Here is a 17,177-nt window from a genome sequence, read left to right as displayed (position 1 = left end):
TTGGTTAGGACATTACAGGCTGATCTGATTGTCCGAAATTAAGATGATCCGTGCTTCGGAAGGCACTTTAAGCCGTTGGTCCCGGTTACTGCTTACTGATGTGAGTACGTAGTCGTTACATGAGCCACGTCAGGGGCCTTTGGCGGCTCAATAGTAGAGTATGTAGTTTAGAAAATCTCTCATTGGGTCCGTATTTAAGTGAAAGTCAGAATGGCCGGTCAGGGGGCGCGGTGATTTTGATATGATAAACTAGGTAGGGTAGACGTAGTGTTAGGCTGAAGTAGTAGTAGTGTAGTAGTAGTAGTGTAGTGGGGTTTTAATCTTGCATATCTTTCCCTAAAGGGATGAAAAGGGGATAGGTAAAACGAAATCTACACGGACGGAAGCGCTAGCCTAAAGGTAGTAAATAAACCTTTATCAATCCTTGAACAGAGAAGGAAACTCCGTTTTGTTTTCAAGCTTTTATGACAAGGGTAACAAAGAACCACACAAGTCACAGTCAGAAGATACAAATATATCTCAAAAAGGTTTCCTCAAGAACTGTTCATAACGAAAAACTCTTTGTATAATTATTTTGCGTTCTGTTATCGCGGTATCGGCGACCAGATTACTCTATCCATACGGGCGGCCAAACAGGGTCAAGGTCAAGGGCCTTAAAGATCAGAAGCGCGACATCAGTTCCGAAGGATGCAGGTTTGAATCCCTACAGTCCAAAGAAATCGAATTAGTTTTTTGATCATACAAAATATTGGTATAAAGTCTCTTCTTATTGATATGCAGTGTAATCGAACTTTTTAAGATTATTTTAAGAACGTCTAGGGCCCTGTGCCGAGGGTTTTCTTGTTGCTCCTTTTCCTCGGCTATACAACAACTTTTGAAAAACTGCAGTAGTTTAGGCGGATAACACGTTCGTGATGTAAAAATTGAGGAGCTCGGTGGCGCAGCGGTTAACGCGCTCGGTCTGCGATTGTTGAAGCAACATTCGCAAAGGCCGGTCATAGGATGGGTGACCACAAAAAAAAAAGTTTTCATCTCGAGCTCCTCCGTGCTTCGGAAGGCACGTTAAGCCGTTGGTCCCGGCTGCATTAGCAGTCGTTAATAACCACCAATCCGCACTGGGCCCGCGCGATGGTTTAAGGCGCGATCTCCCTATCCATCCATAAGGAAGGCCCGTGCCCCAGCAGTGGGGACGTTAATGGGCTGTTGATGATGTGATGATGATGTAAAAATTGACTAGGCCCGTGCCGGATTCGAACATGCGACCTTACAATGAGAGTCAAGCATCCTACCATCTGGGCTACCACGGCTGGTTCTATGTTACCTACTGAATGAAGATAGATATTGAAGATTTTGTTTTTGAAGACCTAACTCAGTAATATGAGATATAGATCCCATACACTTTCCCTGTCGCTTTTCGAAATCGTTTGCAACTTGGCTTACACACTGACTTCAGCACTGCGGAAAATCTTAATTCTTATCTCCTTCTTTCCAGATCTTCCAAGCTCTCCGAGGCCTCAACCATGATCAGACCCTCATCAGACCTGGCGCCACACGAGCGTTGAAGATGACGTCACGAGCCACGCGAGGCCTGAAAATGACGTCATTGTTCAATGACTCTTTCAGGCCGGACCCTCTGGACTACCATCTCTTGATGCCAGAGTGGGCATACACCATATCTGCCTTCGCTCTATTTCTGATCGGATTCTTCGGGTTCTTTCTCAATCTCATGGTGATACTCCTCATGTGCAAAGACCGGCAGGTAAGCATCTTAAGACAAACATAATTTATCCTATAGTCGCTGTGGTCGTGTGGCCGGTGTTGGCTTCTCAATCTGGGAGCGCTGGTTCCAACCCCAGTATCGGACTTGCACCAATGAGTTATAATTTATTTCACTAACACAGTTGGTTCGACCATTATAGACGGCGATACGGCTCACCACCTGTCCCGTTCGTTGGTCTAACAGAAAGCTCGGTGAAGCATTGGTACTTAGTTCATCTTGCGGATGTACGTACGGATGTACCTCTGACTACCCCGATTGGGAAATAGAAGTAAGCTTATGTTTATTTATTTATTATTTATTTATAAAGGTACATACAACATTACAGTGTAATCCAATGCGCTGACGAGAAAAAAAAAACAATATAAAAACTAATATACTTAACACAAAATAAACAATGAATGTAAAAAGAAACAAAAAGAAAAATAAGACTATGAACATGAAAAACAAAAAAAAAACAATTTCAAAATTAAAACTATCACACAAAAAAATTAAAATAATAGTACAGCTTTAACGTGATAATTACCTATTTCCTCATTACTCGGGTAACTTATTCCAACATACAATATAATGGCAGATTGTTGCTTGTTATTTTGATCACATTGTGTATATAATTATGTTGCTACCTATATTGCTTCTCTTTATTTTGATCAGAATAATAATGGGTGGAAGACGTAGTTGTGTCTGGGTGTAATAAAAAGGGTCATCATTTATACACAAAAACAAAGATAAAAGATACATAATGTCTGTTATCCATGAAATTAGAAGGTTAAACGGAGGAAAAAGCGAAAGTTGATGGTAGGTCTGGCAGAGGAAGACCGAGAAGGACTTACGATGACCAAATTGGAGATGTCCTTAGAAAAGGTTTAAAACGATCTACTCTGAACCGGCGTGCGTGTATGAAGCGATTGATGAATGTGGAGGAAGCAAGAGAAGTGTGTCAGGATCGAAGCAAATGGAATTCTATAGTCTCTGCTTACCCCGGTAGGAAATAGGCGTGAGTTTATGAATCAGAATCAGAATCATTTATTCAACGTAATTATCATGGATAAACTTGTTGAAGGTCAATATAACATTTTTGAATTTACGTCATTTCGCAAGGTGTTATGGCTGAGGAGAAGAAATGACAAGAAACTGCAACAGCAACACATCTTTTAAATCAATGAGGGTACATTACAAGTTATTTAATAACTAGAGGAACACATTCAATACCAGACATTTTTATCATTTAGGTAATCATTAATCTTATAATAGGCTTTTTTACATAAAGTAAGCTTCACGTGAGCTTTAAATTTGTTCTCTGACAAATTTAAAATATTATCTGGTATTTTATTGTAAAAACGTATACATAACCCCAAAAAAGATGAATTTAATTTACTTAATCTAGAATTTTGAACAACAATTTTATTTTTATTCCTTGTATTGTAAGTATGCCTTTCACAGTTTCTCGGAAGGAGAGATACATTTTTACGCACATACATAATGTTTTCATAAATATATTGACTTGCGACCGTCAGTATATTTATTTCTTTAAACAGCTCCCTTAAAGAGTCCGTATGTATGTATGAGTTATGTATGTATGTAAACGGCGGAAAATAATTATGTACAGCGCCATCTAAGTATATTATTTTTGAGGAATGTAGCCTGAAAAGTCTCATCAGCTTCCGAAGCTTGTGAGCTTGATATTTTTTTTTCTGCTTCTGATTTCCGTTTCAACAGACATAAATAATCTACCTATTACTAATTCTATTTCTTATAATATTATACTTGATCCTGTTCCCCTTTCATCTTCTCGTGTTCCCTCAAAGCAATGTTGTTTGAACTTTAATAATACCTGGTAATATTTCCGTAAGTACCTTTTTATTTTACGGGAATTGTGGGTAGGCAGACGGATTGTTGAGACGACTGAACGTTTTTTTTTTTGACGTATTTACGTATTACGAATGTAGATTAGCCGCAGATGGCATTAACTACTTGGCCGGACAAATGGGGAGCGCTAAAGGCTCTCACCCGGTACAGCGTTTAAGACAACAGGCCTGAGGGTGCCCAGTTTGGCGCGAACCTCGGCTCAGGGCGTCGTTTGAGAGGAGAACTATTTGAAAGAATTGATTGAGGGAAATCTGATTGAGGGAACTGACCGTTATTTCATGATACTGGTTCTCTGTGATTGGCATCATAGAATAGAATTGGCATTAACTACTTACCCGGACACACGGGGAGTGCTGAGGGCCTTCTCCCCCGGTAATAAAATTAAGACGGTACCCCTGAGGGTGCCCAAGTGTATGTTGAAAGCATTCAAAGGTAGCTTCTAATGCAGCATGTCGGTCCCAGCACTATAGGCGAATTAGAGCGTGCATTGCGAAGAACTAATTAGTCCTCTACGCTACGGCTGTCCTCAAAGAGAAATATACATGTTACCGGAAATGTATGAAATCAAGGAATTGTATAGATACCTAGGAAATGTGTACAATTCCGATACTATTTAGGTAATGTATAAAATATTGTTTGAGAAACTATTTAATGCATAGATATCCTAGGAAATGTATAAATTTCTTCGGAATTGTATATAATTCCAATATCGTATTAGGAAATGTATAAAGTAATACCATTTTTATTGTATTTTTTTTCTGTAATAAAACATGTTGTTAATAATATTTTTTTATTATCAGCACTTATTGAGACAATCGGGTAACAGTCATACCGTAAAATAATAATGATATGTTCTAAAATTAAAAAACTTCTAAAATCAACTATCTATTAACTTTTAACGTATCATAAAATCAACTTATATTTATTCTTTTAAAATCAAATTTTCATTTGCCAAGTAATCAGTCTGATAATTACGTAATTATAATGCGTCCCCGCGTACCCACCAACATCTTAAATGTTTTACATTTCCGATTGCTATTTAGGAAATGTATAGATTTCCTAGGAAATGTGTAATGTGTAAGTATAATATAATTTATTTCACACATTTTCATGCTATTTTAGGAATTACATACATTTCCTAGGAATTGTATACAATGACGGATTACATACATTTCCGTTAACATAACATATTAGATAGTACATTACATTAAATAAGCTGCAAAAATCTAAACGACTCTATCCCAATAGGGGTAGTCAGGGGTAGTCAGTCAGAGTTCAAATCCAGTCCGAGTAAAATGTTTTATTCGATTTAAATTTTCACCAAAAAAAAACCTAATGATGGTCGTTGAATGTTATAACCAGTTATGGACACCGCTGAACATCATCCTATTCAACCTGGTGTGCGCTGACTTCTCCGTGTCGATCCTGGGCAACCCTTTCACGCTGGTCTCCGCACTCTTCCACCGCTGGGTCTTCGGGAAGACCATGTGTGTCCTCTACGGTTTCTTCATGGCTCTGCTAGGTGAGTGACACACCACGCACAGCGAACGGTAATAATCATGCAAACAGACTGTTCATACAAGCTGTAGTTGGTTTTAAGTAAGTATATTATAATAGGAATTGATAAGATTCCCATTGACCTTCAGAATTTACCTTTGAACAGTTTTACAATACAATACAAATACACTTTATTCCACCAAAATAAAAAGAAATAATTACATAAAAAACTCTTAACTAGGTACATGGCAAATGACGGCCTTATCGTTTAAAGCGATTTCTTCCAGACAACCATAAGGTGAGGAAAAACACACAAACACAGACAGTAATTAAACATTTGATATTTTGTAATTGTTTTGTGAACAATTTAAGTGATGTTATGGTCTTGCTTTTGTGTGTGGCGTCCTTTTATAATAAACAATTCAAAAATATCTTTATTCTGTAGGTAACATACTTACCCTTATCGTCTCCACAGCCTCCGTGGTCTAGTGGTTAGAGCGTTAGGCTTACGATCTGGAGGTCCGGGTTCGTTTCCCGATGGGGACATAGTCGAAATCACTTTGTGAGACTGTCCTTTGTTTGGTTAGGACTTTTCAGGCTTGAATCACCTGATTGTCCGAAAAAGTAAGATGATTCCGTGCTTCGGAGGGCACGTTAAACCGTTGGTCCCGGCTATTAGCCGTTAAAACACCTCCACCAACCCGCATTGGAGCACCGTGGTGGAGTATGCTCCATACCCCCTCCGGTTGATTGAGGGGCGGCCTGTGCCCAGCAGTGGGACGTATATAGGCTGTTTATGTATACTTACCCTTTGAGTCGACATTTTTACACAGCAAACGTCTCATCCGCCTATAACTACTGCAGCTTCTCACAACCTGTATAGCCGTATAGCCGGGGAAAAGAAGCTGCAGGAAAAGCCTGGGCACAGAGCCCTAGACGTTTTTTAAAAATAAATTTGACAGTTAATCTCATGCATTCATATCTTCTAGATAATCACATATCTTATAATAACCTTTTTCACAAAGGTTCTGTTTAATCACTGTCTTAAAAAAAGCTATCGAATCCACCTCACAAAATCACACGATGAACGAAGAAGAAGAAAGCCGAATTCAAATAGTCAATATGCCCTCGACTTTACTGTTCTTCAAGTGGGAGATTACAATATACCTTGCTCTTGGTATCATCCTATAGGTAAAGCGTTGTCAACTCCTCGAAAAATGCTTGTCAGCGCATCGAGAACACTCGAAACCGACAGAACAAGACATTAGCATACATACAATATTCATCGTATTATTTCTACCAAGCCCTGTTTAGTTCCTAACAAAGGAAAATCGGCGAAACTGGTCCAAGAACCTCCACTGATGAGAATCGGATAGTATTTTGCAAAAATCATAGGGACAGCGTAACCTTTCATTATGTAATTTCAAGTCGTGGTACCCAGTACAAAAAAAAGATTACAAATGCAACCAAATCAACTTGCGGGCCAGCTAACTATTCCATAAACCAACATCATATCACTAATTTAAGAGCCACGCTCTTGTCGGTGTAGCATTCTCCAATAAAATGCTACGTGAAAAATAGGGCAGTGGTTTCCCTTTTGCCTTTCGCCCCGCAGTACTCTGTCTGACGCGAGTAGAATGGCGCCCAGAGATGTCTATTTCAAAGCCGTACTAAGACTCCTGTCCTCCGCCTCTGAACAGTACTGACAGTTACTGCAGCCCTCTGTCAGGTTCCAGGTTACAGTCCCTGTGACTTGCCCCTTCCGTCCTGCATTGCCGTACCGATGGCTCCCATCTCCGCCTCTGCAACCGTTGAGGTCTTCACGCGTATCCCTGGGCAAGGGTTCTACGTTATACCCCGTAGGTCTGGGTCCCTATTCGAACTCAGCCACCATCTCACTCCGGCCTACTGAAGTAAAAGACGTCCACCACCGCCGCAAGGACGCGCCGAATAGGAATTGCCCCAGAAACCATACGTTGTCTAAAAAAGAAACGAGACATTTTCGATAAGGACACTTAGGCCGAATGACTCTGACTATTGCGCCGCTAAAGACCCCTGACATGGCTCATGTAACGACTACTTACTTACATCAGTAAGTAGTAACCGGGACCAACGGCTTAACGTCGACTTTGTTCCGAAGCACGGATCATCTTACTTTTGGACAATCAGGTGATCAGCGTGTAATGTCCTAATCAAACTAGGGATCACAAAGTAATTTTTGTGATATATCCCAACCGGGATCCGAACCCGGTACCTCCGGATGGTGAGCCCAACGCGCAACTGGACCACGGCGGCCGTCACGGGGCTGTGAGTGAGGGCAAGTAAAGTGTTGTTTTGTATATCGTGAAGTGTTTGTTCAATTGTTGACAAATTGCGACAGAAACATAATATGGGTCGGCGGGTTACAATTTACTCACACTGTCTATTTTTCAAGACTGCTCAGAACGTATAACCAATGTTGGAAGGAGTATGATCTTGACATATTTTAAATAACAGTTTGCCTAAATTCAAGAAACTCATTGTGCAATCATCTAGTCATGACCGTTAGTTTAACTGGTTTAATAGAAAAAAAAAATAGTAGTTTTTTTTCTTGTACCTATTTTTCTTTTTTTTGTTGTAGTGTTGCCTGGCTGTAACTTTTCATACCTTTTGTTGTTCCGTTAATAATATTTTTTTTTTCAAACAAATTCTACATACCTACATGTTAATTACATAAGTTGTGCACGTCTGTAATTGGTGCAAACACTAGTACTAGCCTTCAGAAAGTTTTATTAATTGTTGTGTGTTTGTACTGTTGATATGCCTAATAAATAAATAAAAAAAAAATAAAAAAATCCAACTCTTTTCATGGAATATACGGTGCAAGATCGCCACTACTTAATTACACCCCGGAAACTTCATACAACCAGCCTCTTTTTACACAGACACTACACATTGACGTTATCGTACACGCGCATCTGTGTGTGTGACGTCTGACACCATACGATTCAAGTCTAAACTATGTTCGAGGGGGGGTGAGGTAAACCTAGCTCAGCCGCTGGTGGGGAGCGGAGAGGTGCCGTTCTATACGTAGTATTATTCCTTTTTCTATGACTTAGTTGTGCTTTCTGTACTTTGAAGGGACGTGAGCAACTATTTGTAATTATTGTTAAGCAAATAAGCTTCGTTCATCATCAGCCGTACGACGCCCACTGCTGGGCATAGGCCTCCCCCAAGGATCTCCACGACGATCGGTCCTGCGCTGCCCGCATCCAGCGGCTTCGTTACTTAACCCTTAATCTAGCGCTGCCTCTTTTCCGCGGGTGCTTGGTTAACATGAAGATTTGACAGCTCCACCTTTTTTTTCTTTTAATAAGGAATAATACTACAAAATATAACGTTAAATGCTATCCAAACTGAACATATCGTCGCTGGAAATCTCGATTTACGTAAGGGACAAATGGTAGGTTTTCAGGAGAAACAAAAATGTATATTATACATAATACATGTAGGAAAGTGAGTAGAAAGTAAACGAGAATACTTTGAAAGGATAATGAATGGGGATTTGGTTTGTTTATGGTATGAATTTAGGATTGTCTATTATTAGATTCGGGTCGGACTGTAAGGGGAATTTGTTTTGTATAAAAGGAGAAAATAAAAGGAGTGAAAATAAATAAAATATCCCATTTAATTCTATATCACACGTACATGAGGTATATTTTTTTAAATTGTGAACCTTTTATGAACAAACATGGCGGCTAGGGCTGTTAATGACGTGCGTTTAAATAATCATATTTCAAATGGATATTTTTCTGATTTTCAAACATTTTATGTGAAAAATACGCTGTGATATAAGCGAAAACATATTTAGAAACGGCCTCTGTGGTCCAGTGGTTGAGCGTTGGACTCACAATCCCGAAGCCCCGGCTTCGAATCCCGGTAGGAACACAACACAAAAATCACTTTGTGATCCCTAGTTTGGTTAGGACACTACAGGTGATCACATGGTGTGAGGGTTAGCCGCCAAAGGGCCCCTGACATGACTCATATAACGACTACGTACTTACATCAGTAAGTAGTAATCGGGACCAACGGCTTAACGTGCCTTCCGAAGCACGGATCATCTTACTATTTGGACAATCAGGAGATCAGCCTGTAATGTCCTAACCAAACTAGGGATCACAAAGATGATTTTTGTTAACCCCTGACGCAAAAACGACGGGGTGTTATAAGTTTGACGTGTCTACGTAAATGTGTATGTGTCTGTCTGTGTCATCGTAGCTCCCAAACGGATGATTCGATTTTAATGCGTGTTTTTTTGTATGAAAGGTATATCAGTTGAGAGTGTTCTTAGCTATGTTTGGTGGAAATCGGTTCAGGCCTTCAAGGTCATCAGGACGTTTGTTAAGTGTGATAGGAATGTTACAGGCTCAGTTTGCTTGCAAGCATTATGTGGGATAAGTTATTTTTTGCTTTTTATGGGTTTAGCATTTTTAAACTTTTGTCATAATAATTGAGTACTTTTTTTGGTCGGGGGTTTTTAAATTTTTAATTTATTTTTTTGTACGTTTTATGTATGTTACTAGCTTTTGCCCGCGACTTCGTCCGCGTGGTGTGTTATAAAGGAGAGATCTTTGTGAGTGTGGGAGTGCATCTCAAATTTCAAGCATCTAACTTATGCAGTTTAGATTTTATCATACAAATGTTTTTTCCCGCTAACTCCCGTTCCCGTGGGAATTTTGCAATATTTTGTTGCAACTAAGCTTTAATAACTACTGCATGCCAAATTTCAAGCGTCTATCTTGAGCGGTTTAGATTTTTCATACAATAGGATTTTCCCGCTAATTCCCGTTCCCGTGGGAATTCCGGGAATTCCTTTCTTAGTGCACATCTACGGTACCTAAGCTACGTCCCTTCCTAATTTCAAATGCCTACGTTTAGCCGTTTATGCTGTGCGTTGATATGTCAGTCAGTCAGTTTCTCCTTTTATACAGGGTGTTAGTGACATCGTAACGAATACTCAGGGGGATGACTCAGGCCATGATTCTGAGTTAATATCAAGTGGAATTTTTCGTCGCAAAATTCATGATTTTTTTTTAATTATTTTCAATTTTATACTTTTGCGATGAAAAATTCCATTTGATATTAACTCAGTATAATCAACTGAATCATCCCCCTCAGTATTCGTTACGATGTCACTTACACCCCACACAAGTACATACGGTAGCCATCCAAGTAGGCATGGGTGTTAGTGACACCGTAACGAATACTGAGGGGGATGGTTCAGAACATGATTCTGAGTTGATATCAAGTGGAATTTTCAGTCTGAATATTCCTGAAAATTTTTGTGTTTTTTTTAATTATTTTCAATTCCATACTTTTGCGACGGAAAATTCCACTTGATATCATCTCAGAATCATGGCCTCAATCACCCCTCAAAGTTTTCGTTACGATGTCACTAACACCCTGTATATTTAGATTGTTATTAATGATAATTATTGTTGCAGGCATAACGTCAATAACATCGTTAACGGTCATCTCGTTCGAGCGGTATCTGATGGTGACTCGACCGCTCAGCTGCCGCCACCTGACCCCTCGGGGGGCATTGCTCTCCATCCTGTTCATCTGGAGCTACTCCCTCGCCCTGACCACCCCCCCGCTCATGGGCTGGGGGAACTATGTCAACGAAGCTGCTAATATCAGGTACATACATACATAAACAGCCTATACGTCCCACTGCTGGGCTCAGGCCTCCCCTCAATCAACCTGAGGGGGTATCGAGCATACTCCACCACGCTGCTCCATGCGGGTTGGTGGAGGTGTTTTTACGGCTAACTGCCGGGACCAACGGCTTAACGTGCCCTCCGAAGCACGAAATCATCTTACTGCTTACTGATTCAAGCCTGAAAGTCCTTACCAAACAAAGGACAGTCTCACAAAGTGATTTCGACAATGTCCCCATCGGGAATCGAACCCAGACCTCCAGATCGTGAGCATTGAATATCAGATACATTGAAACTGAATTTTAGCAAATAATAACATAAGCTCACACTGACACTGACACAAGACACTGTTGCAAGAGAAGTGTGTCAGGATCGAAGCAAATGGAATTCTATAGTCTCTGCTTACCCCGGTAGGAAATAGGTCAGAGCCCCGATACCGACCCCGCCGGCGTGGTCGACGATTTCCCTCATTCAGCGCTTATCGCTATCGACCCATCGACTCACTAGGGTCGTTTAATTCTTTCAAATATTTTTCCTCTCAGACGACGCCCTGAGCCGAGGTTCGCGCCCAACTGGGCACCTTCAGGCCTGTTGTCTTAAACGTTGTACCGGGTGAGAGCCTTCAGCGCTCCCCATTTGTCCGGCCAAGTAGTTAATGCCATCTGCGGCAAATCTACAATAAGTCACGTCAAAAAAAAAAAGGTAGGAAATAGGCGTGAGTTTATGTATGTATAATATAAGCTCACGACTATCCAAATACATCCATCATAAGATGAACTAACTACCCACATCTCACTGAGGTTTCTGTCAGACCAACATGATAGCTGGTGAGGTTGTGGTATCTCTCTGCAGGGACTCGAACCCGGAACCACCGGTCGTGAGCCCAACACTTTTCCACTGAGCCACGGAGACACAGAATGCGGTTCTTAAAACGACGGATGCAAAATCGATTTAAATTAAACACTGTTCCTGCAGATTAAATTGGATCATCCGATGTGGTTTAGTTCAGAGCTTTGCATTTCCGATAATTTACAGAAGAACTTACTAACTTTCAGTCCTCGACTAAATTCAAATTCAAAATCCATAGTAGTTAATATTACAAAAAACTTAATAGCTAGTGTTATACATTTTTTTAAGTTTACGCGGTTATTATCATAATTAAAACACATAATAACGGGTTCTTACCGCGTTTAAAGCAAGGATATGAGACTCCCGATATTTCGACACTGTTGCAAGTGTTGCATAGTCATCCCGTGATTATTCGGCATACTTAACACTAATTAACAAAACCTACTTAGGTAATTAAACTACTTAATAATTATTGATATGCTGATCAGGTGTCAAAATACTGGGCTGAAAAAATCTGAATGCCATCGAAACGACAAGAAGAATTAATTAATTAGTTTTTAAATTATATAAGTAACTAAAATAATTCTGAAAACCTTTGCGACACAAGTCAAAACAAAACTGCCACGCACCCTGTACATTAAGGATCGGGCCTTCATCATTCCCTCGGATCGGGTCTGAATCGTTCCCTTCAGTATTCGGTTCGATGTACGATGAAGTACGTTAATACTGAGTAGGTCATCTTTGATTTCTCTCGCTAATACTTGGTATCTAAAATGGGCTCCGTTTCTGCAGACTGCTAATTTTAGCCATTCATTAAGTTCACTAATTGAAAGCATTTAACTAACACAACACCGCTCAATCTACCTCCAATCACCTTGTTTAACTACAAACGACAATGGCATCTCAATCTAATTTACTTGTGACTATTTTTGGATAACACGTTCAAAATGTTCAAATATATATCAAAGTAACGGCAAGCTATCATGGCTGTTTTAACATGTAAGTATTTAATTACATTTCACGACTTAACAGTGCAGAAGTGCCAATGCGCCGTTTAGGGACGGTAATGAAAAGTATTGGCGTCCGAAGGACGTAATATACGATCCCGACGACCCGATTACTCTAGCCATAGAGGCAGCCAATCAGCTCGCGACACCAAACACTTCAGGACCCCGATACCGACCCCGCCGGCGTGGTCGACAATTTTCCTCATTCAGCGCTTACGCTATCGACCCACTAGGGACGATTAATTCTTTCAAATATTTTTCCTCTCAGACGAAGCCCTGAGCCGAGGTTCGCGCCCAACTGGGCACCCTCAAGCCTGTTGTCTTAAACGTTGTACCGGGTGAGAGCCTTCAGCGCTACACATTTGTCGGGCCAAGTCGTTAATGCCATCTGCGGCAAATCTACAATAAGTCACGTCAAAAAAAAGCCAATGCGCCGTGAAACTTTCAATATAAACTTTCATAATAAATAATAATGGGGAGTGGAATTCTCTGCCGTCTTCTGTATTTCCGAATGCATATAACCCGGGTGCTTTCAAGGCCAGAGTGAACAGGCACCTTCTGAGCTCGCTCCATCTTAGGCCTCGTCAATGCCATCGGGCAAGTCTGGGGCCAAGAGCAAACCCATCAAAGGTAAAAAAATAATAGTAATAATATTATAATTATACAGGGTGTTAGTGACATCGTAACGAAAACTTTGAGGGGTGGTTCAGGCCATGATTCTGAGTTGATATCAAGTAGAAATTTCCGTCGCAAAAGTATGGATTGGAAAATAATTAAAAAGAAAAGAAAAATTTTCATGAATTTTTTGACACGAAATTCCACTTGATATCAACTCAGAATCATGGTCTGAACCATCCCCCTCAGTATTCGTTACGGTGTCACTAACACCCATACCTACTTATATGGCTACCGTATGTACTTGTACGGGGTGTAAGTGTCATCGTAACGAATACTGAGAGGGATGATTCAGCTGATTATTCTGAGTTAATATCAAGTGGAATTTTCCATCGCAAAAGTATAGAATTGAAAATAATTTAAAAAAACTAAAAAAATAACATGAATTTTGCGACGGAAAATTCCACTTGATATTAACTCAGAATCATGGTCTGAATCATCCCTCTGAGTATTCGTTACGATGTCACTAACACCCTGTATATATATATGAAACTTAAGTGTAAACCATATAAAAACATATTTAATTTTCACACATCATCCATCATCTCGCAGAACCTCAGACAGTCGCGCGCGACACACACACGTCCACTCACTCACGAACAGATGACACTCTGGTGCTGATGCAAGGAGTGCATTAAGCATGTGCACGGCACGGAGGAGTGGCGAGTGTGCGCGCGCCTCAGTGCATACATACATAATAAGTACAGCAATTCGCTCAGTCAATATAGTCATTAATTTATACGAAACTTAATGAACACCATAACGCTGTTTGCTCATCAAATTCAAAAATATTTATTTTAAAATTGGCTTACAGAAATAGCGCTTTTGAACGTCAAATCACATTGTCATTTAATTTACACATTCATAAAATTTAATCGTAAACAGCCTATATACGTCCCACTGCTGGGCACATGCCTCACCTCAATCAACCGGAGGGGAGGGAGTATGGAGCATACTTCACCACGCTGCTCCACTGCGGGTTGGTGGAAATGTCTTCACGGCTAATAGCCGGGACGAACGGCTTAACACGGCTTAACTTTTACGTGCTCCCCGAAGCACGGAATCAACTTTTTTTTTTCAGACAATGCATCTAATGACAGTGCCCTTCGAATGGATTCAGGCAAGGAATTCCATAACCGAACAGCTTATTGTTAAGCATGTGGCCTTCGCTTACCACCGAATGTGATTATTGTCACATGAACCTTTTTACTTTTTAAGCTGAAAGCAGACAAATTTCGTTTCCGGACTGTACCTACGTGTTTTCTGGGGACCTGTGGCGAGGTTTTGCAGCACACCCCAGTCACTTCATACAAAAGTCTCGTTTCACATAGACACTACACATTGACGTTATCATACACGTGCATTTGTGTGTGTGACGTCTGACGCCGGTACGATTCAAGACTAAAGTAAGACCGAGGGGGTGAGGTAATCCTAGCTCAGCCGCTGGTGGGGAGCGGATTGTATGAAGTGTCCGGGGTGTGGTATCACTATCATTTTTCGTAATCGTTTACTTGGCTTAAGTAGATTAAGGTTAAGGTATCCAGGCTAACTTTTGTAGCATATAAGATGTTTACAGGGAATGAGCAAAGTTGTAAATGAGGGACATTCTGAAGTCCTGTTTCAGGAACTTTATAACTAAAGTCATTATGACGGAAACAACTTAGCTGGCGAGGTAGAGATGTTATGCATTATTATGTCCCCGTCTCTTTGATGGTAAAACAAGTGACGTATAAAACATACAGGGTGTTAGTGACATCGTAACGAATACTAAGGAGGTTGATTCAGATCATGATTCTGAGTTAGGTAATATCAAGTGGAGTTTTCTGTTGCAAAATTCGTAATTTATTTCTAGTTTTCTTTTCAAATTATTTTAAATTCTATACTTTGGCGACTGGAAACTCCACTTGATATTAACTCAGTATAAAGAGCTGAATCATCCCTCTCAGTATTCGTTACGATGTCACTTTCACCCCGTACAAGTACGTACAGGTAGCTATACAAGTACGTATGGGTGTTAGTGCCACCGCATTGTAGAATTATGTTGCTACCTATATATCTTCTCTTTATTTTGATCAGAATAATAATGGGTGGAAGATGTGTTGTGCCAGGCTGCAACAAATAACATGAGTCATCATTTATACCCAAAAACAAAGTCTGTTATCCATGAAATTAGAAGGTTGAACGAAGACAAATCTGTACAGCGCCATCTATTCATCCATCCATCATGGAAAGTCCCTCGTTGACAGACGTTTTTGGTTTCAATAAAGCGTGTTTTAATAAATCCTTCGCTACCACTAACAAGTTCTTAGACTACTCGAATGTCTACAGACAATAGAAAAATAAAACGAATAGCCGTTTTGCAAAGTGGCACAATTTATGGCTGAAATTATTTATGCCTCTAAGATACCCTAATTTTAGGGTTCGTTGCTCGTACCCTATTACTGACCGTCTGTCTGTCCATCCGCCCGACCGTCCTACCAAAAATAGTGGAATGGGGCATGAAGGAAACTATTATATTTCTATAATCCATGTTTATTTAAAATTTTATTAATTTAATTCATTTTCGATTTTAAAAACAAGCGCCGCCATTTACCTGTCATTCCGCTATCCTCTCTTCTCTCTCGCTCACTCCTCGCTCTCTCTTTTTCACACCTTTATGTTACGTTTCATAGACATGTACTTTTACCCGACGCGACGGTTCATTTTGTAGAACTTTGTACCTGTATCGTAAGACCATCATACGCATTAAAAGAAAAAATGCGTAAATGAAGAGGGACCCAGTAGAAACTCCTGAAGCCTAAATAACCTAATCCTCTCCAGTCCTCTTTTTGATTTAAATAATAAATATTATTATTATTTCATATAATATGTTGGTATATGTGCATCGGCACCATCCGCCAAACTGCACAATAAAAAAATTAAAAAAATATTTATCTTGTGGTACAGCCACATAGTTTTCATATCATTATAGTACAATACAATACAAATATACTTGCACCAAAATAAAATGAAAAATAGTTACAAAAGAGACTTAACTAGGTACACGGCGAATGGCGACCTTATCGCTTAAAGCATAGTACCTATTATCATATTAAAAAGCTTATTACTTCAATAGTACGGAACCCTCGATGTGCAAATTCCACTCACACTTGTCCAGTTTTTTTATTTTTTAATAAAATAATAAGCTTTCTGGCTTCTGTTTTAACGAAGTATCGTTAAAAACAAAAAAAAACTGCACTTATTTATTCTTCGTGAAATAGGACAAAATGTTATATAAAAGATTTCATTTTTATGTAGCAGTCACCCGGTTTAGGGAAAGTCACAAAGAGAAAATTAAATGGATGTCTTTTAAAGGGAATTGAACCCACAGCTCTTCTCAAGCCGGGACGAGCTTGTTAACCATTACACCACCAGGGGCCTGTTTAATAAAACTTACAACTGTAAATAACAACGACAATTTGATGTTCATTGCGTAGCTAATATGAAACTGCAAAATATTCGTGATCACAAACTCCGCAATGTACATCAAATTGTCATTCTAATTTACAATTGTAAGTTTTATTCAACAGGCCCCATGCCCTTTTCCTGTCCAATGCGTACCTTTAATTACAATCAGAAGTTAATTAAGTACGGTGATTAAAGATAATCTTTGTAAAAAAGGTTATTTTAAGGTTAGTGACCTAATCTGTATTGGGCTGGTTTTCCCTTCGCGGGTTGAAAGGTCAGACAGGCAGTCGCTTCAGGCAGACCTGTCAAATCTTCAGATTATATAGGTGAGCTGACCCTGTGAAAAAGGGAATA

General features: G+C 39.8%; 1 protein-coding gene across 1 annotated transcript in view; it reads left to right on the top strand.

Moving 5' to 3' along the window:
* The first annotated feature begins 687 nt into the window (after nt 1-687).
* The window catches only part of LOC126373426 (opsin-VA-like), a 32,261-nt gene continuing 15,771 nt past the window's right edge, over nt 688-17,177 (top strand). The window contains exons 1-4 of the mRNA XM_050019584.1: nt 688-693; nt 1,493-1,759; nt 5,009-5,168; nt 10,630-10,825. Coding sequence (XP_049875541.1) covers nt 688-693; nt 1,493-1,759; nt 5,009-5,168; nt 10,630-10,825 — 629 coding nt within the window. The remainder of the gene's footprint in view (nt 694-1,492; nt 1,760-5,008; nt 5,169-10,629; nt 10,826-17,177) is intronic.

This window comes from Pectinophora gossypiella, chromosome 15 (genome assembly GCF_024362695.1).
Source record: "Pectinophora gossypiella chromosome 15, ilPecGoss1.1, whole genome shotgun sequence".
Taxonomy (NCBI): domain Eukaryota; kingdom Metazoa; phylum Arthropoda; class Insecta; order Lepidoptera; family Gelechiidae; genus Pectinophora; species Pectinophora gossypiella.
Note: the sequence above shows the minus strand (reverse complement) of the source record. Positions and strands in the feature narration are given on the sequence as shown.